This window comes from Pholis gunnellus, assembly GCF_910591455.1.
Source record: "Pholis gunnellus genome assembly, chromosome: 18".
NCBI classification, from domain to species: Eukaryota; Metazoa; Chordata; class Actinopteri; order Perciformes; family Pholidae; genus Pholis; species Pholis gunnellus.
Window position 1 is genome coordinate 9,872,483 of NC_136545.1, and position 23,852 is coordinate 9,896,334.

Sequence of the window (23,852 nt, forward strand, 5' to 3'; positions counted from 1 at the left end):
TTTCCTTGAATTTATTTGTTTGTTATCACAACAGGTACAGGTGGTAGCATACAATTTGGTATGAAAAATATTTGAATGCGTTTCGTAATCCTTTCAAGCAATCATCCAGACATCTTATTTTCCTGTGTTTACCCAGAGGGCCACTAATGCATCGCTGGAATGCTCCCTCCTCCCTGTCCCTTAAATTAAAAAAGACTTCCAAGGCAGGCAACTATGTGATCGCTAGATGGATCGGCATCATTGATCGTGTCTAATTTAATTTGCATGAGTGGCATGTGAGTCCGATGTGTTGCTGGGCCGTCTCAATTCTTTATGCAATCACAAAGGCTCCATAAAAGGAAAATGGCTCTCTTAGTCTAGACTCCAAAATGATTATAATAAAAACACAAGTTGTATTTATTCCCTCAAGCCTGTTGTCATTAATGGATATCAAAATGGACGCGATACCACTAATGAAATATAATTAATTTAATCTTGGAGAGAATGATTTATACTCAGAGATACACACTGACTTCTCCTCCATCCAGCCTTCCCTTTACAGCATGAATTTGGATTCTGCATATCCTTGACCTGCATGAAGTAAAACATGCTTGATTGGTCCCTATGGGGCTATGATAAGGCCTCTGCTCTCTGGCTAATCCAAGGGATGAAGTCTGCTGGAAACCAACTGGAGGTTAACTTCTTTGGTTATCTATTATGTCAGTCTGTTGTGGGGGTTTTTTCTGTGGTGTTCAGAGGCCACATTTATAAAACAGTCTTTCCATGTTCTGAGGTAATGATAATATCAGATAGGGAAGCCCAGACACAATTGTTTCTGTCTTAGCCGTCCAAACTCTCCTCAAGTGTTAAAATTGTGAACTATAAATACAGATAAGAGAGTAAAGTGTTCTTGTTTTCTTTGAGTATACATTTAGGAATCAAGCATAATCATATTTTTTTAAGCAAAAGTAAATCAATGTCTCTTTGCCTCCTAACAAAGCTCTGTAGTTCCTCAATCTGACTTTTATCAGCAACCAGAGCCAGCACTGGTCGAGTTGCCCACATTTGGAGATTGGCCATGGAGCCTGGTGGTGTTTGATAAGGCGGGTCTATTGGCCTTGGGACTCTCGGCTCAAACCCTCTGATCCACTTCATCTTCTAATAAATCTGCCGCTGAATCCTTGCCTCCTTGTCAATGCTTTAGAGCTCTCTTCGAGGTGCATTTCATATTTGAGGTACTGCAAGAACTTGTCAAAGGATTTCCAGCACACAGACATTCACAGACATTTTAAACATGCTGCTTAGAGTGTAGAGCTGCACAGATTAGTCGATTAATTGGTGGGTCAATCGAAAAGAAATTAATCTTCAACCATTTTAATAATCCTTTAATTAATCACTAATTGCAAAACTATCAATCTTCTCGAGTGTAAGCATTTGTAACTGTTCTTTGTCATATTGTAAATTAAACAACTTTGGGTTTTTGGATCAAGGTCGGACAAATCAGGCAATTCAAAGGCGTCACTCCGGCTCTTGGAGACATTTCATAGACTACAGCATTGTTTCATTGTTTGTTGCAGCTCTAATAGAGTGAGGCTAATGCTAAAACTCACACTGAATTGGAAAAAACAAACAAAACAATATAGATATATGAATAGGCTTTTTTTTTATCATTAGGGCTAAATTTAATTTGGCTCGGATTTATTCAGTTTGTTTGGGGAATAATCATTCTCACCTCAGAGTTCTATTATTTGTGTATATTTGTCTGTGTGTAGGTGAGAAGTGGAGAGACATCCTCAGGCTATCACCTTGGAGAGTTGTTTTCTCTCTAACTTTTTGTGTTCAACACCAAATGGAGAGAAAAGTAGGGGACAGCCAAATAAGAAACTGCGCGCCCCTCCCTTTCTCATCAATTCCCTCCCTCGTCCAGAGGAGGAGGAGGAGGAGAGGGTTCTGTTTACTTGACAGATTAATGAGGCAAGCGAGCAGAGGTAAGGGTCCAGGTCAGCAAGGGGGTCACAGAAGGGCCAGAATTCTTATTAACCCTGTCCAGATACACCAATCTAATAAACTCAACCAGGGAGCGGTTTGTTTATTTAGGTTTGTGTTGGGGTGTACACATGCATGCAGGTTTTTTGCCTTGTTTTGATATTTATTTGTACCTTCGAGTGTGTGAGATAGAGGCAGAGAGGGGGATTTGCAGACACACAAATTAGGCCGGTGTCACTTATGAAACTGGTTCGGTTCAAGGTAACACTAGTTAGTTATATTTTTGAAAAGAAAATCTATTGAAAGTCTATTGAGCCATTTCAATGATACACAAGAGACGCTAAAAAATAAAAGAGACATAAAATGCCAAACCTTCCACTGTGGTAAGTTAATGCTACTGTCATGGATTTACACTGTCAGCAACAAGTGAAACAAAGTGTGAGATTATAAAAGTCTAACCCTAACCCATCATCATCATCATCATCGTAAAATAACCCACAGCACAACAATATGAATCAGCCCAACTGATGAAAGAGAAGTGGAGACCTCATTAGAACTGGAGAGGCAAAGGAAGGCCGGACAAAGACGCAGCTAAAAAACCTCAGAGTACTGCAGCAACTACTACGCTTTGTGACGAGAACATAGAAAATCAGGCTAAAAAAAGACACATTTCAATACAATCTTTTGAATTTTCAAATACAAAAAGCAATGTTTTGCCAGAACTCTCTTGTGGCTCAAGATTACTAACACCTTTTTTATTTTGACATGAAATGATTTTTTCAGGGCTCCAGACTGCTAACAAAATGGACGCTTATTTCATGGACCTGCCGAAGGTTTTTACACAAAATTTCATTTCACTGTCTATAGCTGACTATTTTTAAAAACACGCATTGCAGATAAATGCATTATTGATCATTTTAACCTTAATTCCTCCGGGTTCGATCTTGCCATAGGCAGAATTTTCCACTTAATCTCTTCTCAGATTGTTGCCAAGCGGGGTTACACTTAAAATAATAACCAGTCCCAAAGTGACTTATATACATTTAAATAGCCATGTTTCAGTAATTGTGTGCCACAAAACCTAGTAAGTACCCCGCCACTTTATTTACATGATAACCAGAGGGCTTATTACATAGCCATGTAACAATGATTTATTAACACTCATCATTGTGTTGTCATATTGCCTATCGTATTTGTTCATACATTTCATCCACATTGTGCACTCCAGTGTAGGGGAACTTTTATTGTGATTGTGTAGGTTGAACACACGTGTCCATGGACTGTAGAAAAACACGGACACGGTGTCTGTGCACAATATGCACGCTTTGGAGCAATCATTTTCACAACAATGTGAACACTATCATTGTCACACTTTGAGGCCCACAGCTGGAGGCAACAAGAGGATCTGCATCTCATTAGCTCAACCATCAGTCATGGTTGTTGCCGCTTGCCAGCCTGTATACGCAACGTTTGACCTGCTCCTCTATTAGTCATTGTTTCACCATTACACCCCCTGAGGTTTGAAAAAGACCTGAAAAATCCTGAATTTGTAATGAAGAGTCAATGCAGAGGGGCACCACCATCGACAAAAGTAAACAGTGTAGCCTCTGACTTGGTTATTCTTTTCCAAAAGGAGTCAGAAGTTTTATTTACAGACAAAATAGAGAAGAGGGACTCTTACAGAAGGATACTTCTTGTGGCTAACAGTTGAGGTCGCCTTTCTTTAAGTTGCCAGACCCCACAGACCAATGCTGTACACCGTATCGTCATTTAAGTGCTCTGTTGGGCCTTCTCTGTGTAGATGCTGTGAATGAAGCCAAAAGCAAAAAGAGAGAGGAAGAGACGGAAATATCAAAGAAAAACTCCAAGTGCGCTACACAAAGCCTAAAATCGTGCTCATCATGAGATTCAACAGTAGCAGCCAGCAACTGAGAGGCAAATAACGAAAAGAGAAACTTGATCTAATCCTTTGTCATCTTTGTGCAGATATGTGAGTAACAAGGAGAGGAATAAGTGTCATCTTTGGTGGAGAGTTAAAGCTCCAAGGGGGGAGATGAGCCAGTCACACTGAGTTGATCTTATTGTCCAGGATAAGAGGATGAGCCCCATAGCCCTCTGGAGATTTTTACTAACACTCCTACAGCTCACAGAAATCAATAGGGGGATAGAAAACGCTGTTCATACACTGATGGATTGGGTTGTATTGTAATCACTGTCTGGATGGCTCGTAACCACCAACTGGCCCTTGAAAACAGTTTAGAGCACACAAGTTAAAAGGTGATGGTGGTACCGGGTGGCGTTGTGTGGGCTCTCGATGCCTTGATTGTCAAGGAATCCACTCATTTGTGATATTATTTATCCAGAGGGACTGGAAGAAAAACAAGTTTCCCCTCACCTCTGCAAATTCTTTAATCTCGCACTTCAGTGTAGCTGACTCAGAGGTAAAAGTAAACACTTATGTTCAAAGGTTTTTTTTTTAGGCTGCATTAATTTCTCTTTTCAGAGGTTAAAATATTTTTTTTATACAAACTAGCTCTGGTATTCCCCGATTGCAATTTATAATCAGTGTTATTTCAAATGTATGCATACCTTAACAGCACATCAGTGAGACCATATGAGGGATGCTTCTTTTTTTTTTACCACTGAATCTGTGAACATTTTGCGAACATCCCCGTCTCCATCTGTGCAGAGTCTGCTTTGCACTGGTTTCAGAGAAAACCTAACTGCCACCTGGATTACATTCTCTGGCAACATGTGTCCTTATTATAGGCAAGTGTAGATCTAAAACCATCGTACAGGATGGTTGGTTACGCCCCCCATTTCGAATGTTATCACCCGATTGAATGGGCGTTCACTTGTCATCACTACCATTCTAATGCTTCATAGGGGCCGACCCGGGTGAAAATAAGTACTCAAGTAACGTAACATACAGTCAAATAAATCAACGTTGAGCTGCGGTTTAACACGAGACACGAACAGCAAGTCCTGTGTTCGTTTGTCCCCGTTCATCACTCTCGACCACCACCCCCGAACAGACCATGTCGCTCTTTATACTACTTCACCTGACTTCCTGTATGCTCCCGTCATAATTGTTACGTCCACTCGTCTGTTTGTACTCACGATCAACCATATGAAAAGATGTGAACCGGCCCACTGAAGCCACTAGTAGATGTAGCAGGCCCCTTCTAACCCATTTCTACGAGGCTGATAACCGCTCATAAGGCGCACAAAGGGGATTTTGTATCCTCTGAACCTGTGTGTTAGGTCTAGGCTACTAAAACACTTTGCAATGTCATTAGTTTTGCAGACATTTGATCATCAACCAAAATACTGGAGAACTCTAAAATTGGATGACAGTAGAGGAAACGTTATGGGATCGCCAACGTTTTCACAGTTCATCCTGAGGTTTACATGCAAGTCTGTACCAATCCATCTAGTAGATTTTGAGATATTTCAAGGAATAAGTGAAAGATTTGACCTGCTGGTGGTGATAGAGGAAACGTCAGGGGTCACCAGAGTCAGTAAGATTAATCCTCTTGGCACCAAGAACACCCGATCTGTACAAAATGTCAAAGCAATACGTCAAATAGTTGTTCAGGCATTTCAGTCTGGACAAAAGTGATGGATGGACTACCGAAATAGAATTACTTGACAGTGAAAGTCTTGCAGGTGTGTTCAGTATTAACTATTCAATATGTTCAATATAAACTCTGTTATGTTGAACTGAATATTTATGAGACAGGATTGTTGGTGAAAAGTGTTGAATGGTGAAGGTCTTTGCCATTTGTTTGAGGTTTATATTTTGAGGAGAAAGTTGAAACATTCCTTTGATATGTTTCTTTCTCTTTTTTTTATTTCTGAGATCAATTCATGTACATTTTCAGGCACCCTGTTGCTATGATACTGATACAATTTTTCCCCTGATTTCTTTTAAGAAAACTGTTGTTGAGACAGTGTGTACATACCATTTGATGCATCAAATTTGAACTGATGATTTTGGTCATATGGGTAAAACTAAAGAGCTCACTCGCTGCTATGACATCGCCTTCCTGGTCTGACTTGGATTCAACTCTTAGAAGATGATTGCACCATGTTAACACCTCCAATCTTTCGGCAAATGTCTGTTATGTCGTCCACTCTTTTTTTAAGGCTCTGATTGGCTTGTGCTTCGATACGCTGCAGAGTGGCGACACTGCCTTTTGATTGGTCGATGCGCGGAGCCGCATCTGTTTCACACAGGATGCCCGAATCCTCTCATTTCACACACCGTTTGAGAGGAATATGGGGAAAATATGGCACAAAGAAAGAAAGAAAATGGACCAGTAGGCAGTTGAAGGGGTAATGTGCAGCAGCAACAGAAAAAAAAACAGAGGGGGGGTTATTTCAGAAAATATTGAAGAAGAGACAGACCAAAAAGGCAATTTAGTAGAAGAACTGCACTATTTCTCTTTCAGTTTTTTCTCACCCTCCGCACCCCCGCCCCTTTTGCAGGCCTACTGTGAAAGCAAACTAATCTGTACTGACAGGGCCAGTGCTGACGTCGCAGGTTTGATAGATCCTGGGGGAAATCTCCAGCATACATAAATTGGTTATTTTACGTTTGATCTGCCTCTTGACATGGTTTCATTTTATGATCTCTTTCATTATCTGTCTGTCATATGTCAATGTTTATCGCTCCATAAACGCATCCAGTCCACACAGATGAAACAGGCTTCCCTGGATTGAGAGCCACCAGTCCACCCCAGACAGCACAAGGTTAGGAAGTTAGTGCAAGTGATTCACGAGCGCCATACGTGTATTACTAACAACCGTGACTCACTGAGCTGTCTTTGGGGACGAATTCTCCACGTCTCAGTCGTTTCACGATAAATAAGTCATGATTATTCACACACGATTTTTTTTTTGCACATTTAGTTTTATTCTGCGGTCTGTGTCTCTCTCTCTGCCACTCCTTCCCGCTTCATCAACCCTCCCGAGCCCCAGAAGGCCTTCAACAGCCCTGAATAACTTGCCTGTAACAACCTTCTCCAAACTATCACATTCAGTTGCATCTCAGGTCTGCTGTTCATTGGTGCGATAGAGAAGGGAGTACTGCCGGTTTCAATAGGATCTCATTAGCATCATCTTGGAGAGATATTAGACCTGAGTCAGTGAAACTCATTAGAGAGGAGCCTGGACTCCCTTGAGATGCATACACATAAAATACGGTTTCTGCTACACCAGATCCTAATTTATTAATCGTTATATTCCAATGACCCCCCAACTAGCCTACATCAGGCTAAATGACCTCATTACGCACACACCGCGGATGAACTTCCGTAGTCACAGGTAGTCTCCACTGTTAATGTGCAGTGACCTTTATGACTGCACTGTCGTAAGCAGAGGATGGAGATCCTGCTGACAAAATGTTTCATTTATTGGAGATATCATCCGCTTTCCCGTGAGGTCTTCGAACCAATTAGAATCAAATTGTATTTGTTTGAGAGACATCGGACTCCAAATACAGAAACTACTCAGTACAGCTGGAGGGTAAGTGAACTACAAATAATTAAAACAGCTGCAAAAGCAAATCATCTGTGTCACCACATACAGGGCACTCGGAGAGCAAGAAAGAGCAGTAATTACATCTCACCAAAACATCTTCTCTGCACAGTGAGAATGTCGTTAAAGGAATTGTTCAACACGTTTTGGAAGTGCGTTGAGTCACTTTCGTGCCGAGATAAGATCAATGCCACGCTTATATGGTGCAAAACCCCAGTCAATCAGCTAAGTATAGCATAAAGACCGGCAGCAGGGGAAACAGCTAAAGTTAGAAGAATAAAAAAAAGAGAGATATAAAATCAGCAAGCTGTGGTTTTATGGGAAGTTTCACACTTGAACTATCTCTTTCCTGGCCCGGTGACTTCCTTATCATCACTATGAGGCTGTGGAAACTCCAGGTAGTTACTGCAGAAGTAAAACTTGTCACTTTCACATTTCTGTTCCAGTATACGGATTACCCAAAGTTTGCAAAGTGTTCTTAAATGTTACCGTTAATTAAATAACTATGAGCAAAGCTGTAAGCTGTTTCCCTTCCTAAAGAAAAGCTAGTAAGAACCATTAACACTGACTAGTTTAATTTTTCAAATAAGACATAAGAAATAACCAGCATAAAGTGGCGGTCAGAGATTCCGATTTTAAGACCCTTTAACATCCCCCTCATATTCCATGAAATTCCCTGAAATCTGACCAGATGAAGATCTACCAACTGAAGCTTTGGTACTAAATAAAGTGTGTGAGCGCCAATGAGCATCACTTCCAGTTCCTTCTCCATATATATTCTGAAATAATTGCTAATTAAGATTGTACACTTTTTTTTTAGATTGGAAAATTAAGATTTAGCTCACAGCGGCGAGATCAAAGCATGGAGTTGGATCTTTATGTGAAGGCAGATGGCCCGCAGGAGTCGCTCATCCCGCCCACCATCTCACCTGCTTAATTGCTGCTAATCTCGCATGTCAGGATTCACTTACTGTCAAGGCAACTCTGCATATGGTTGTCCATACAATTTCTTCCAATTTCATTTTGCCAACCAGTCTGCACCAAAATGTCTACTAGTTAAAGGAAAAAAAGTACTAAAACAGTGCAATCACCTTAAAATGACAACTTTAATGTTCATTTTTTAAGCTAAAATGCCCCTAAACAATTACACATCCTAGCCTTTGAGGGATGTGAATAATTGCTTTCTCTGTTTTGTATCATTGTAAATTGAATAACTGTGAATTTTGGATAAGCGAAGCAATAAGAAGAAGACACCTTGAGTTACAGGAAACTGTGGTGAGCATTGTTTGCTGACATTTGAAACCATCTTACAATCAACAAATATAATTAGTGTAAAATATCAAGATTGCCAAAGGCAGACATTAACTGCCTACGGCAAATATACCATCTACGGATAGATTAACAGCAATACGAAGTGAGTAATATAGAATGAGAAAAACGTCTTCAGTCACTGAACGCTGGCAGCAGTCACTGGTATGCATCATAACACATCTTTCTTGGAAGGCATTTTCTCGCAGCTGTCCTCCTCTCTTGTTTGACTGACCCCGAGTCAAAACAAACACTAAAAACTGTGTGTGTGCGCGCAAGGTCACAAACACAAACATCCCGTTCTCAGCGAATAAATCAAAACCAGTTCTCATTGGCAGGAAAATACACCACAGGAACCTGACCGCACGAAAGCGCTGTCACGGGCAGTTTATGAACAGCATGTCCTCACATTGGTTGCTGGCCGTGAAGTGAATCCCGTCATCTTCTGGCTCCCAATATTAAACAAAACTATCACCACTTTTACCTGAATTGAGCTGTTTGAGGTTTAAGTGAATATAAACACCGACTGTACAGACACACAAATGGTCTCCCCCTCTATTGTTCGACTCGCTGTCGTTTCAGTGTGTTGAAATAGATTCAGGTCTTTGATGTATCATTGTTGTCAGTGCTAACCAAATCACATCGATGCATGAAAGGAACCCCCTCAGGTCTCCAAAAGAGACAGCAGACTCTTTCCTTGTCTACCTTTTCTCAGAGCCAGATACCCACGAAGGTGTTAAGAGTGAAAAGAGGAAAACATGGCTACATGTTTAACAGGGCTTTTGTGTTGCTTAGTCCCACTTTCACTTCCCTGTTTCTGAACAAAAGGAATTTCATTCTTGTCATTTTTTCTTGCGGTTACTCCGCTTCTTACCGCTCAGAGCCCCTTTGTTACGGCAAGGGCGGGTTTGAAATGTATCTTACAGAATTGAAAGTGTGTGCCCATTTTCCTCTGAGTGGATTATTTCACCTTCTTCTGTTTGTGCTTTCACACACAACAATAAGACTGACAAATGGAGATAGCTCAAAAAGCCTCCTCAAAGTGACATGAGCGATTTTCCACCTCATTTCACCACAACAAACCTTCTGCGATACCGCGGCATTGTCACTGTCCGCTTTTGTGCAGCAGTGGCAGAGTCAGTTCTCTGATCCCAGGAGGCATTTTGCTTTTATTGTAGCTCCTTTATCCCCGTTTCCGCTTTTTTTTGTCTTTTCTTTTTTTTTGTCTCCGTCTCTGTGAGTCCACCTCAGGGCAGAAGTGATAGTTGCCGGGGGGTGCATTGAATTGTATGGTAATCTCGTTGAGAAAAGGGCCCACGCTGCAGTTGTGTTTCTAATGAGACATGGAGGAAGAAGGCTGACCTCTCCGACCAGTGGGTTGCAGACATTCATCATCCCAAACACACACCGGTTTAAAGTGTGAGGGTGAGAGAGAGAGAGAGAGAGAGAGAGAGAGAGAACTGCCCTCTATTGGGGGCAATATTGTACTGCAGGTGAGCCAGAGGGTTTAGATGAAAGAGGGGGGTGGAGAGGAGATGAAAAACAGCAAAGACAAGAAAATACACAATAATAAAGACAACAGAAAACAGACAGATTAAATAGGGAGTCGAGGGGAGTTGTATTCAGCACTAAAGCTCTGATTGTTTGCAGCTTCACTGTATAGCAATTGATTTGGCTGTAATAGTACACCATAAGCATAAACCACATAATCACTGCAGCCACTACTCCTGAGCCCAGCATAATGTCAGGCAGCAGAGAATATCCCACTATAGCTCCATAGTACTCTGAATGTCTTTCTTAGAAAGAAATTGAAAAGGAAAAGAGTGATGGATGGCGACAAGTGACTGATACTCAAGGTCCACAGCAATCAGCCTAAAAGTAACATACAGTATAACATTATAAGTAACATACAGGACTACAATCCAGGATACATATGAGTATGGGTGGTGTGGAGATGTTTGCTCTCAGCAGTTCCTCCGTTTTGCTTTTGATGTTAAGCTCTGATAAAAAAGGAAATGGATTTCAAAGAGCAAACATAATGTTCCACATGTATCAGTTATTTCATGTTTTTCTTGTTTATGTGATTGCAACTAATTTTGCAGGAATATTTGGCAATGCTTTTGATTTTGACTATTTGATAAATCCCTTTGCATGGTTTGGATTTGGGTATTTCTCGAGTGCAAAACAATATAGAACTGTTTATAATTCTAAACTTATTTATACATAACGGCGATTGTTGGCAGACAGTGGAATAGAGAGGGACGGTAATGAGAGTGTGGGAGAAATGTTCCATATACATTACAAACATACCTGTACATAGTCATTGATCTCTTGCAACGTTGGCCAATAAACATAAAGGGATAAGGCTGGCATTATATTATATTTGTATTACAATCAACACATTCCATTGAGTGTGCCCCGGTGAATTCGGGGTTAAGACATGGACCATTCAGCCGTGGACTAATACACATTTGGTGCTCAAGTGAGTATTTAAGGCGGCAGGACGGTGTATGTGGCATCTGAGAATCAACTGCAGTGCCCATGTTTATCAGAATGGATGAACATGTTGCACTGTACGGGGTGTTGTTGTTGTTTTTCGACAAAGAACCACCACCAACTGTGATGTACTACACCCCAGTATACCTGTATCATTGTTCTGTGTTCAAACATAATTATATCTCAACAGCACTCACTGTGTGGCCAGATTCACACCGATATTTACCTCTGACCGCCCCGTGCCAAAGCTTCCCAGTGGCATTTGGAAACATATTTAGTATAATTCAGAACATTACTCCCTAAAACAGACAAGCTTTTTTTCTTCTTTTTTTTGCCTGACCCAGAATTGCTATAAAAGCTGTTTTCATCCACACTGATTTTCAGCTTCCCAAACAGTTTTCTCTTCTACTTTTCGACCAGAGTGGGTCCTTAAATCTGCACTTTGAAGTGAGGCTAGCGTCTGAAGTGTGAACACATAAGGGGGAGTTTTAAATAGAGGCTTGGCCAAAATATGTTCAAGGAAAGCCTTGGATCTCACCCCCCCCCCCCCCCCCCCCCCCCCCTTCCTCATGCTCAGTTTGGACTCTCTCCAGGCTTGTTTTAATTGTGTGACAACCAAACAACAAACTGCTTAGGACAGAAATAAAAAACTGTACAGTATACATTAAACATAACTTTATACTAAAGCCCAAAACACATACTCCTAATCCCTCTTGAATTTCAATTTTCTTTCCAAACTTTTGTTTTTACTACCATCTAAAGATGTAGTGTTACACAGCATAAATGTTTACATCTGTGAGTCACTTCCAGATCACCAAGTGCAAATTGTATTTTCCAAGACAGCATGCATATCCGTGCGCGGATGTTGGAAAAGGTGTTGCATCGGGTTTTGACTCTGACAAAGAACACCTCAGGGAGAGGCACCAGCTTGATCAAACCTAGCGCTCAGCAAATCAAACAAGTTTAGAGGATTTTTTTATTTGGCATTCATTGTTTTTTCTGCTTTGTTTGCATCTCCATCAGCTGCAAGAAAATGATTTGCTTGGTCCTGACAATCTCTGCAGAACAAGCTCCATATTGCAAGAGGAAGAAATAAATTGCTTTTTCTTTTCTTTTTTCTTTTTTTGCCACATCGTGGTTCTGTGTGGACGTGAGAATGAATCTCAATAGCGATTAGTTTCATATCAGACTGTGAGATGAGGGACACGATGCTTAAAACGTAGCATATCCCTCTGCAACGTCTTCGTGTAATACAGCAGAACCATCCTCTACATGAAGGCGTACAATATTTGTGTTGTTTTCTTAAACCTGATTAAAAGGTACAGCTGATTTGTCAGCTGCTGTTTCTTCAGTCCTTTTTCCTTAATGGACGTTAAAGACCATTTCCCTTCCGTTAACCTCAATCTTTCTCTCACCGTCTTTAACATGCCTATTTCCTGTTTCTACTCTATATTTTCATCATCCTCTTTCCATCTTCTCTTTTCACCGTCATCCTCATGTCTCCCTCCCTTCGACGTCTCACTGTCTTTATCTCCTTCTTTTCCATGGTTTTATTTTTGCTTTTACCAGCAACTTTCTCATTCCTTTTGACGCCCACCTTATTTCTATATCGTCATTATTTTTTTTGTTTACGATTGCCGTCTGCCTTCCTCCGGTTGCCCTCCTCTTTTACCAAAATCCGCCACTGACACACATCTTCTCCCTATCTTCCCCTTGCAGGGCCGAGGCACCAGGCTACCAGCGAGTGCTGCAGGTGGACCTGGAGGTGAACGGGCTGATGGTGACTCAGGGCGGGAGGGAGGTGACGTGGCAGGTGGAGTATCCGCTCACCCGCACCCTGACCAGTGAGGTGCCGACTGTCATCCGTCTGGCACCGCAGGACCTGGGTGGCATCGTGCCACTAGCCATGGTGAGCAGTGGGTGGTTGAGCCGTGGAAGTGTGTATGCAGACATTTGTGCGCGTATGTGTTGAAATCATTCATTGTGGTACAGTAAAGTCTGCATTGATGCAGGTTAAGGCAGGATTACACCATGACCAGGGAGAATACTTGATTTTGATTGGCTAGGAGGCGTGTGTTAGTTTCAAAATGTCGAGCAGGTCGTATACATCATCCTTCAAAATCACAATGCAGACACAATATGAATATTGCACTAATGGTCCATCTGTTCAAATTAAAAACAAAATGGAACAACTTGCATTTTAACATGCACAACAGAACTTCAACCTTTTTGGGGTCTACCAGAGACCAATCCAAAATGGACAAATGGAAAACCTACGAGAAGAAAACAAAAATGTATTTATTTTGTTAAAAAAGGAGACATGATCCAAAGAGGACCTGAGGAAAGTCAGATAGAAGAGAAAATAATTAGACCGTAGTTGTCACATGTCATTTTCTCTACACTTCAGTTCACACTCTCCACCTCGCCCCATAATCGCATTTTTCCCCTGATGACTCCGGGGAAAAATGACTCACCCGCGCAGACCACTTAGGTGTTACACATTCAAGTATTCAGATTGTTTACTTAAGAAAAGTATTAATACCACACTAAAAATACTCTGGTACAAGAAATAATTATGCTTTGAAAATGTTATTAACTAAAAGTGCATTATCAGGTAAATCTCTTTTTCAGTCATGTGGCTACTAAAAAAAATCAAATATATTCTAATCTAAAATGTACTTTAAAGTATTAAAAGTACTTAAGTCCTGTGACTGTTATACTATTATACTATATCATTGGATTATTACTGTATTACTCATGCATTTATGTGTAAGCAGCATTTTGCTGTTGTAGTTAGTTGAGGTGGAGCACATTTATTTCTATTTCATAGAATCGGACTGATCTCTTGATTACAGTCTTGATTTCATCGATATGGCTTGACTAGAATTCGAGTGGATCTGTAGAGATCTCTAAAAAAAACGTACTGCAGCCAGAAAGTATTCTGTGCCCTTCATTCATTTGACTCCCTTCAAGGACATTGGTTATGAAATGTAATAACGACTATTAGATTTAAGTGCTGGGTCTCATGTTACAGAGTTTTAGAAGGTGTTCACGCCATTATTGTGTTGTAGCCCCATTACAACCATCCTACATACAGACATGGCAGCCAAGGATCATTTTATGACCACACACTGGAATGATTTTGAGTGTCTTGAGTGGAGTCAGCTGTCCTAAATCCAACTGAGCATGTTTTTCTGGAGACGAGACTGAAGTCAAAAAGCAAAGAAAAAACATCTTGAGAGAATATACCAATGTTTTCCGACATCTAGCAGTTTTTTTTTTACTGAACATTAAACTTTTCAAATGACCATCTCTCTATATAATCAGATCTCTACTCCCAATACTGTTCACCTGATCTGTATATAAACACCCTCAACTCAAAGCTGAAAATCCACATCATAGTCATTGTTTCATGTCAAATCCAGTGTGCTGGAGTACAGAGCATTGTCCTAATACTTTCTAACCTCCCGACTGTGGAAACAATAGAAATTGGGGAAAAAAGCATTGTGACATAATTTGCTAATCATCTAAACAAAGTAAAAGTCAAACACCCACATTACATGCCATATTTCCAAGGATGACAGGCCACGTTGCCCTACTTTCACTTGCTGGAGAGCAAATACTGTGACATTTATCCAAGGAGGAACAGAGACTGTGAACAAACACATTGGGTCTCATGAAAGAACCACAGATTTCTTCTGAAGGGGTTCGTGCTAGTGATTTAGGAGAACTGGCTGCATGCGGTAATTTTCTTGTATTTTGAATTTTTTCTTACTAAAAACACAATTTACGAGTGGTGCAGAGCATCCATAGGGGTCAGGTGCAATTGGTCTTTTGTTTTGAAAGCTTATCACTATTTATTTATGAGAAATGACACTCCATAATAATGTTGACATTATCCTGTTTTACTACGTCATTTGCCTTATTGGCAAATTTAATTCTAAATGTTTTCATATAGCCGAACAATATCACCATTCATTTGAATTGGCTATTGATGTGATTGTATAACACTACAATATAAATATCAACCACTCAAATTGCAAACCGACTTCAATAATTTGACCCCCGACCGTTGCAGCCATCGAGCGCCTTGCTGTGGCGAGACGTTTTTCATATGGAACCATTTCTTCTTTATTTCAGTGACAGTATGACCCTCAGGTATAACACGGCATTAAAAGCAGGCCTTCATTTCCCCCGTTCTTTGGCTTACGCATGTCCCTTAATTCTGCTGCTGACACTGTTAAGACTTCTCTCTATGGATCTCCAACAGAAGCAGGACATATCGAGCAGGACACATAGCCCTACATGCTAATTTACAATTATCATGAACTTAGAAGCTCCTAAGTCGTTGTTTTTACAGAGCCACACGACACGCGAAGTGTCCCTTATTGTGAGCCGTTGATCTCTGCATTGCACAGTAAGAAGGGTTTAGACTCTGTATTGATAGTGTCAGAAGAAAATGTGTCAAAAATACCACTATCCAAATTGGTCCCTTTAAAAAGCCAGGGCCAAGTATTTTCACACAAAGCTTGCCCTTTTTAATTGTCAGTAATCTGGCTAATACAGCGCTAAGAGTTTGCTGACTGAGAAGTTAATTGAGTTTGGATTTAGACAGTCCAAACATGGTTGAATTGGCAAGTGGCTTAAGATTGCTAATTGTATTATGATAATGACAATGTAAATTGTTTTTCTAAAATGAAAGGAAAACCATTCAGTATGCTGCAGAGATAAGAATAGTTTTAATTTCCTTCGCTGATAATGGCCACGTAAAAATCAAAAGCCCTTGAGCACTTCATAAACTTTTATTATGACAATTTGGTGAGGACGACGTTCACCGCTGATTTATGGCTTCTGGCCAGTAGAGTAGCCTTTGGACTTTTCAACCTTTTCTACTTTTAATGCCTTTTTAAAAGTTAACAGTTTTCTATGTTTCATTTATTGGTTTATTTGATAAGGGACAGTGCATATTAATTCATAAAAACATTTCTGTATATGCGCCAGAGTTAGCCAAAAGGCCATTTTTCATCTGTAGTCCCAGTGTCAATGTTGGAATGACAAACAAAGTGTTCAGTGAATCAGAAATGCAACGTGCTGAAAGGATGGATTTCGAATAAAGTTCGTGTTGACAGAGTGCAGGAATTCCACAAGGACAACCTGATGTTATGAATAGAAAATTACAAAACAAAAACTATATATTAATAATGATAATCACCGTTACATATACTTAAAACGATAGTTACAGTGGAGCAATATCCAGGCACAGTGATATTAACATAATGTACATTACCATAATAACAATACAGTCAAAAAAATAATAGATCAAATCATCTTGATGGTTAAAAGTGTATCGAAACCAGATTGGATTACCTGACACCAAACGCTCAATTATCTTTAGTCATTTTATGATATGAATATTGATTTGAACATATAGTCAACAACTTAATTGCTGAAATTTGTGGCCTGGACGAGTAAGGGTCTTACATAGAAATGTTAAAGGCTTACTCACTGGCCAGCGTATTTGGTATGTTGATAACTTAATAGAACATACACCAGCTAAATGTGTATCTGGTGTATCGAGAGCAGGAACAAGGAACACGGCTATAGCTGCAAACAAAGCTCCAAACAAAACTGAAGTCCATCCAATTGAGACTTCTCTGTTAACTTACACAAGTCCATATACACCTTCTGAAAACACCTTTGCACAAACTGCTTGGAGTAGGATATGATTTGTTGTTGGCGTTTTAATCTTAGGATGCTAACTGTGCTACATTCCTCTGTAGCCGTATTAATTTTGCCCGTTTACACAACATTTTTTTTATCATTCATCGAGTACACTGTACCTCTGAATAGCACAGTTTCAAAGGCAGGTGAGTCAGGGTCAACAAATAGATTGATTAAACTGGGTGTTAGTGGTTGACATCAATCTCCAACCTCTGCAGCAGAACTCGTAGGTAGACACCAATCATTGCTGGCACTCAGCGGTACTCGTCTGTGTTTAGAATGCCAGACACCTCTGTTCAATAAAACTCTCATTTCTCTGTGATCGCTTCTGGCCTTCACTCCCACAGAGAAGCACAGGCAATGCACACACTCTTACAGTATCTGTCTGCCAAAAATGAAATGCAGGACTCGCTGCTGTCTTGACTTGACAGCTGCTGTAAACTGTCCTTTAGGATGACTGACTGAAATTGTGACGAGTATGCTAATAGCTGCATCCGCGAAAGTTAGGAGGTAGAAAGAGGGGAGAAGAGAGATGGAAGGAAGAGATTAAGGAAGAAGAAGAAAATGGTTTGGCCAGTCTAGGGAATAACCTGCTGAATAATTTGCTACCAGAGGGTTATTTCTTAAACTGCAGGATCCTAGTGACTGGGATCACTGCATACAGTACAAGCAAAAAAAGATCAGCACTGGATATTCATCCTGCAGCCATGGACAGAGCCCATCACTTCAGAGCAAGTGCTTTTCCAGGCTAATTAAGTCCAATCGATGAGGCCAGACTGGATATTTTAGAATGCTAGTTGAATGCTGAATATGTCGCACAAAAAAAAAAAATTCATCCTGACAAGAAACGTAACATTCTGAAAATGACAAGAACAATTGGGGCACTGTAACGAGACGATCAAACCTGTTTCAGGAAGCTTTAATGTGTCATTATCTTCAAACAGAACAGAGTAAGAGAGCTTGCGTCGCTTATATCAGAAATTATAGTTTATATTGGAACATTCTTCAGTCGACTTTCAATCGAAATTGAACGCATTTTGAAGATTCAATAACAGATTCCATGGTTTGTTCAGGTGAATATTTGTTGTACTGTAGTGTATATGTTATAGACTCTGTTACCTGCGGTGGTTCTCTGGTTCAGATTATAGCATACCCTTTGACATTCTTCAAATCAATAGATTAATAAATAGCCCAAAACAAAACAAAATGATCAAAAGTGTAAACTCAGGAAGAAGCTAAGAGAAAGTTCTTACCGAGATACTTCCCCCGCTTTACTTTTTTCCTCCAGACACCTTATCATTACTGAGATATTTTGAACTCACTGAAGTTCACCGGTTGTGAATGCTCGCAGTGACAAATGCCTGTATATATATATTTCACTTGACTAATAATATGATATCCTACCGAATAAGCAACCTGGAACCAACTGGGCAGACTGAGAGGAGAGAAAGTGAAAGTGTTTCATTAACAAGCTTGAAAGACATGCACACGTAGAGAACATGCCATCCGAGAGACTTTTACTGCATCCTCCCATGAATTTTTGATCTCCCTCTCTTCCCATGCTGTGTCTCTCCTTTTCGCTCATTAGAAGAGACAGTGTGGCCCCCATAGCTCTTTACAGTACATCCCAAATGCTATCATTAGCATTTTATTCATAGCCTCTGAATCAACTCACTCTATTTCAAACTCAATAACATTAGCTTTATTCTCACAGTCCCAAAACATTACAATCAGAGCCATTAGCAGGAAGTTCTGTTTTTTTGAGCGCTTATGTCCGGAATAATTAGGGTTCAGCCAAGTTGCAGCTTTCTTAATACCAGTGGAGGACAGATAGTGATAGGCCGAGGCAGAAAGGACAACAGAATTAAGAAGAAGTTTCGTCCTCAGCTGGCACCGAGAAACAAATAAGTCAAAAAGAATGCAGTCCTCATATCTAAAAGTCACACACACACACTGCTATCACAGCATCAGGGCCAGTCAGCGGTATTCAAGCAGGCTGCAATCAGTCACACTGTCACGCTGTCAGGAACTGTATTTGGAAATGGCCCGGCAGAGCACTAATAGGCTGTGCAGTGGGGCTATCCACCGGCATGCTAAGTGTCTTCAAGGCAGCATTAGCCATCTGCATGCGGCCATAATGCCCCCTTATAGCTTAATTAAGTCCTCTTGTGTATATGTGGGCCTTAGATTCACTGCTCTATTGTTCTCCTGTGCATTTTGATAGCATTAATTCTCCCTTTCGCTTGTACCCCTGGTGGTATCCTATTCTGCACGTCTGAGGGGGAGACAGAAAGATTGACAGAGACACTTTTAGGGTGATTTATTTTATTGTTTTTCCTATGTCTCTCAGTTCTAAACATATCCGCATTGGAGCCAGACTGATACCTGAGATTTAAAGCTGATAGCGCCGATATTAATCCAACAGAAACAAATACAATTGTTTGATAAAGATCTGATTATGGCAACACTATTTTCTGAAATACCTCAAACATCTTTAGTTTCTGTCCTGCTTTACTTACTACTTCACTTCATCAACATCACTTATTGACCGCGACACTGCATGTGCCTTAGGGCTGTAACTAACAATCATTTTCATTATTGATTAATCTGCTGATTGTTTTCTACAGCACTCAATTAATGGTTTGGTCTATAAATTGTGAATAAAGCCCTTACAAAAGGCTGCAAATCCTCACATTGGAAAAGCTGGAAAGCTCAACTGAGAAAAAATGACTTCAGCAAATAATCGACTTGCAAAATAGCTTTTCTGTCAATTGACTAATCAATAATGCAACAAAAGTGTTTCAGCTCTTATCAATATAAACAAAGAAACTATTAGAGGCACCAATTGTGATAAAGTACGTATATTCAAACCTGCTTTTACTGTTGTTTTTGGCCACTTGGGGGCAACAGAAACAAGCTGTGAACACAACACGGACATATACAATCAAGTTAATAGTGGGAACCTGTTAGCAAAACAGCTGCTTATTTGCATAACCAGCCAATACAGAGATACATAACCATACATTTTGAGTCACGTATCTGGCCATTTATTTTGAGAAAATGTGCAGATGAACGTGAATATCCTACACACATTCCAAAACAAGAAACGTGCCCCTCTTGTTTAATAAAAATTGGCCAAGCTGCATTTAAGTGCTTTAGATAAGCCTCATTTGCCCCTCTGCAGTGGCCCTGTGGCCGGAGTGGGAGCCATGGCATCTTCTGAAGTGTGCGTGTTTGTACCTGTGAATACGAGGCAGTGTTGCAGAGGAAGAGCAACACTCCCTGAAAGAATCACACACACACACACACTACAGTGTGTCATCTGCACTGCACACACACACACAAACTTCATTTAATTCCTGCCACCCAACATCTCTCTCTTTCCTCTCTGGCCCAGGATGCAGCTTCTATGTATGTCAGTCAGGCTTTACTTTGAAGCTAAGTCTGTCCATTTTGTAATTTGTTGTTGTGTGTTTGTTTATTTGTTGCTGGCTTGCCTTCACCCTTTCCCCCGCTCTGTCAGTCTGGCTTGAGAGTCTTCTGTTCGGCCTGCTGGGGCCAGGGTTCATCCGCAGCGCAGCGCTGCTGGCTTATTCTAATCAAATGGCCCCCAGAAACAGGAGAGGAGCCCTCGGAATATGGACAGGCTTTATCAGGGGAAGCCGGTTTGCTGCTGCTGACTTCGGCATTTCCTCACCGAATGTTAAAGGGTGAGAAAGTACGAGGAGGGAAAAACAACAAAGGCTTAATATTTAATCTCACTAAAAGTATTCAGAGCTCACAGCACACAATAACAAAATCCAACAGATTGTCAGGCCAACAGGTTACATACTAAATCAATATCTAATTAATGAGGAGAGTATAAATCACCGCAGGTCCTGATTTAACAATCAATAATGGTATTTCTTACTTCTGGTCATGGCAAAATGCCCCCACACTGCCCCCATCTCTTTATTTGCTAATTCTGCAATTATGACTGCTTTGCGTTTGTTAACCAGCGGAGACACCGGAGTAGATTATTCACCTGAACATCAGATTCAAATAAGATGCTTTTTTATTGAGTTTGCAGTATATGTGAGACAACACGATCGTAGGAAATGATTCTGTGTATGTTTTTCTAATAAACGACTAAAGTCCTCACGAACCTGATAATTAAAAAAAGTTCAACAGTTGCGCCCCACTTGACTGACATCTTCCTCACTCCTGGGGTGAAAAAAAAGTAATTTTCCATCTCTTTCCCCCGTTTCTATCACGTCCCTCGTCACTGCAGTTATCAGCACCTTGCTCCAGCTTCTCTCTGACTTTCAACATCGCAGAGCAGAATAACTTGCCTCCTGTGCCTTTTTCCCCGAGCCATAACCATAAAAAGATTACATAGTACGAACACCGCTCTCCCCTGCTGTCGTATCACAAAAAAATACTTCAGTGTTGATTCTCCAGGCCCTTGCCTTCATTTTATCTCCATCTATAGGCTGGGAGATGTCCGGGTGTATGTGAGTGGCAGGGGGACACTATATAGCTGCTGGAGGGAATATACTTTTTTATTTATAATTGATATGAACTGAATAGATGAGAGTGCTGCACCGGCAAAATAAATCCTTCTCACTAGTGCTGTAGGCCAACACGACGCAGGACCTGTGAGCTTATTGTCAACCACAGCCGGTTAGGGAATGGTTGAGCTGAGGTCCTGCGGAATCTGTTCAGTCAATGAATAATAAATGGCTGGCCAGTGTTAAGCAGCAGTGCGGGCCCTGATCTAAGCTAAACATATCTCAGTTGTCACCTTCCCCATCTCCTCTTTTACTTTTGAATAAATAAAAGCCATCAGTTCACTGTCCTCTCTGCTGTAACCTCTTGAGTGCACCTTCTCTGCTACAAGGTGTACCGGGACGGCTTCATTTTGTATACATAACAGCATTAATGGACTTGCTGTAGCCTTCTAGTTTTGGTACAGGCTATTGGCTTTTTGTAAAAGAAACCAGAGCTGAAGGCTGGAAGTCATGTGGACTGTCGGGTAACGTTGATTGGACAGTATTGGCAACCGGGGGAAATCCGATTCCAGCGACTAACAGAAAAGTATGCAGACCTTTGATTCTTATATGCATATTCATCTTCTCTGGTGTCACAAAGAGCTCACAAAGAAATAACTTAGTAATTAATGAACCGAATAATTATGAGCATCATTAGCGGAGATTGCAACTGGACCTCATATATCATAAATAGTGACTAAAGGGCAACAAAAATTTTATATTTTGTTGATATTGTTAATGTACAACACTCTAACTTCCTAATCAGGGCAAGACACCGTACTCACATGGTCACATGCATACATGTTACATGCATACATGTTACCATGGTTACCAAATGAGATTGTACCTCGTGGCAGGCCAAATAAACGCACAGATGCTGGTGAGAAAGACTTGGAAAACTGTCACAGTCATTTAAAACACGTGAATGGGCGAACAGAATTGACTGCGAGTTGAAGCTGACTGACGGGGAGATATAGCGCTGAATCTGAAGCTTCGTGCAGCTGTGCTAGTAAACTGCTTGTGTCCAAGATCAGTGCAGAAAGATACTAGATATGACTCAAAAAGCCTGGGGCCTTAAAGCATTTAAGACAGTTGATATTGCCAGATGAGTCGTCCGTAATCATTTTCTTTTTATGCGCTTCTGGTTTGGAAATGGACGCCTAATGCCTTCAAACATCCTCCGTGACCACCAGATCTCAGGAACATATTGCTGAGAGTTTTGTTGCTGTGATTTCCCCAACACCGGTGTCTGTCGTGTCCTTGGGCTGGCTGACGTTCACATGCAGTGACTTTTCTCTAAAAAGGTGCCTCTGTAGGTTGTCTGCTCCCTCTGCACATCATTTATCCACAACCATATCAGCCCCCACACACTCCACCCTTCTGCCCCGGCTGCACAGAAGCGTAATGGCCTTTTATCGATTCTTCCCTCTCTCGCCGTCTTTCTTCTCTTTTCTTGCTGTCTTCTCTGCACTGCAATGAGAGGTTGTTAAGATAAGCTGCTGCGTTCGGAGGGAGCCATGCCTCTTCTCCTATAAGCGGGGCAGAAAGGCTGTATTTATGCTCGTGCGTCATGTGTGAGCATGTATATACGTACGTATGTGCGGGTTTGTGTATAAGCAGAGCCCAACTGACACAGGAATTTTTGGAACAGATGTCGATTCCGATATTAGGGACACCGTTCAACAACAGACTTTGTTTGAATGTTACCCCTGCCATTGCCTGAAAGAATTTTAGTTAGCTGTAGCAGCTGTTGCCTAATGCTGGACTTGTGTGTTAGTGTAATGTGTTGAGAACATGGTGGCAGATAGCGGCATCTTGCATCTCATACCCGGCTGCACGTCACTGTGTTTAAATAGTCCACTTTCCATATCGTGCAGCATATGCTCCGATTCCAATAGCTAATACCAGCCAATTAAGGAGTAGCATAAGACTGTGTGTAAGCCAATAATACAGCCATTTGGAGACATGGGTGTTTATCTGCATTGTGTACAAATAGGCTTCATCAATAGGACGTGCATTTCAGCCCTTTATGACTCCAGGAGTGTATTAGTCAGCCAGTAGATGCCCAGTGAGAGATGAGCGAATTTCATGGAAAAAAAAAATACAGCCATTTGTGCCTCATGCGTCACTCCAGCTGTCTCGCTAAATTGCACTTAATTCCAGCCAAGAAAACGCGTGTGTATCATATCTGAGCTCACTCAATATTCTATTCTTTGTGGCACAAACCAACAGTCCCCATAAAACATGTTTGAAGCTCATTAGGACCCCTCTTCTCCTTGAGTTGTTCCAGTG

At 40.9% G+C, this 23,852-nt stretch overlaps 1 protein-coding gene across 1 annotated transcript in view; it reads left to right on the top strand.

Annotated features, from left to right (window-relative positions):
- LOC306710946 (transmembrane protein 132C) overlaps positions 1 to 23,852 on the top strand; it is a gene marked incomplete at both ends in the record, with an annotated part of 129,650 nt that overhangs the window by 84,039 nt on the left and 21,759 nt on the right. The window contains one exon of the mRNA XM_079179693.1: positions 13,030 to 13,219. Within this exon, the coding sequence (XP_079035819.1) occupies positions 13,030 to 13,219 (190 nt within the window). The remainder of the gene's footprint in view (positions 1 to 13,029; positions 13,220 to 23,852) is intronic.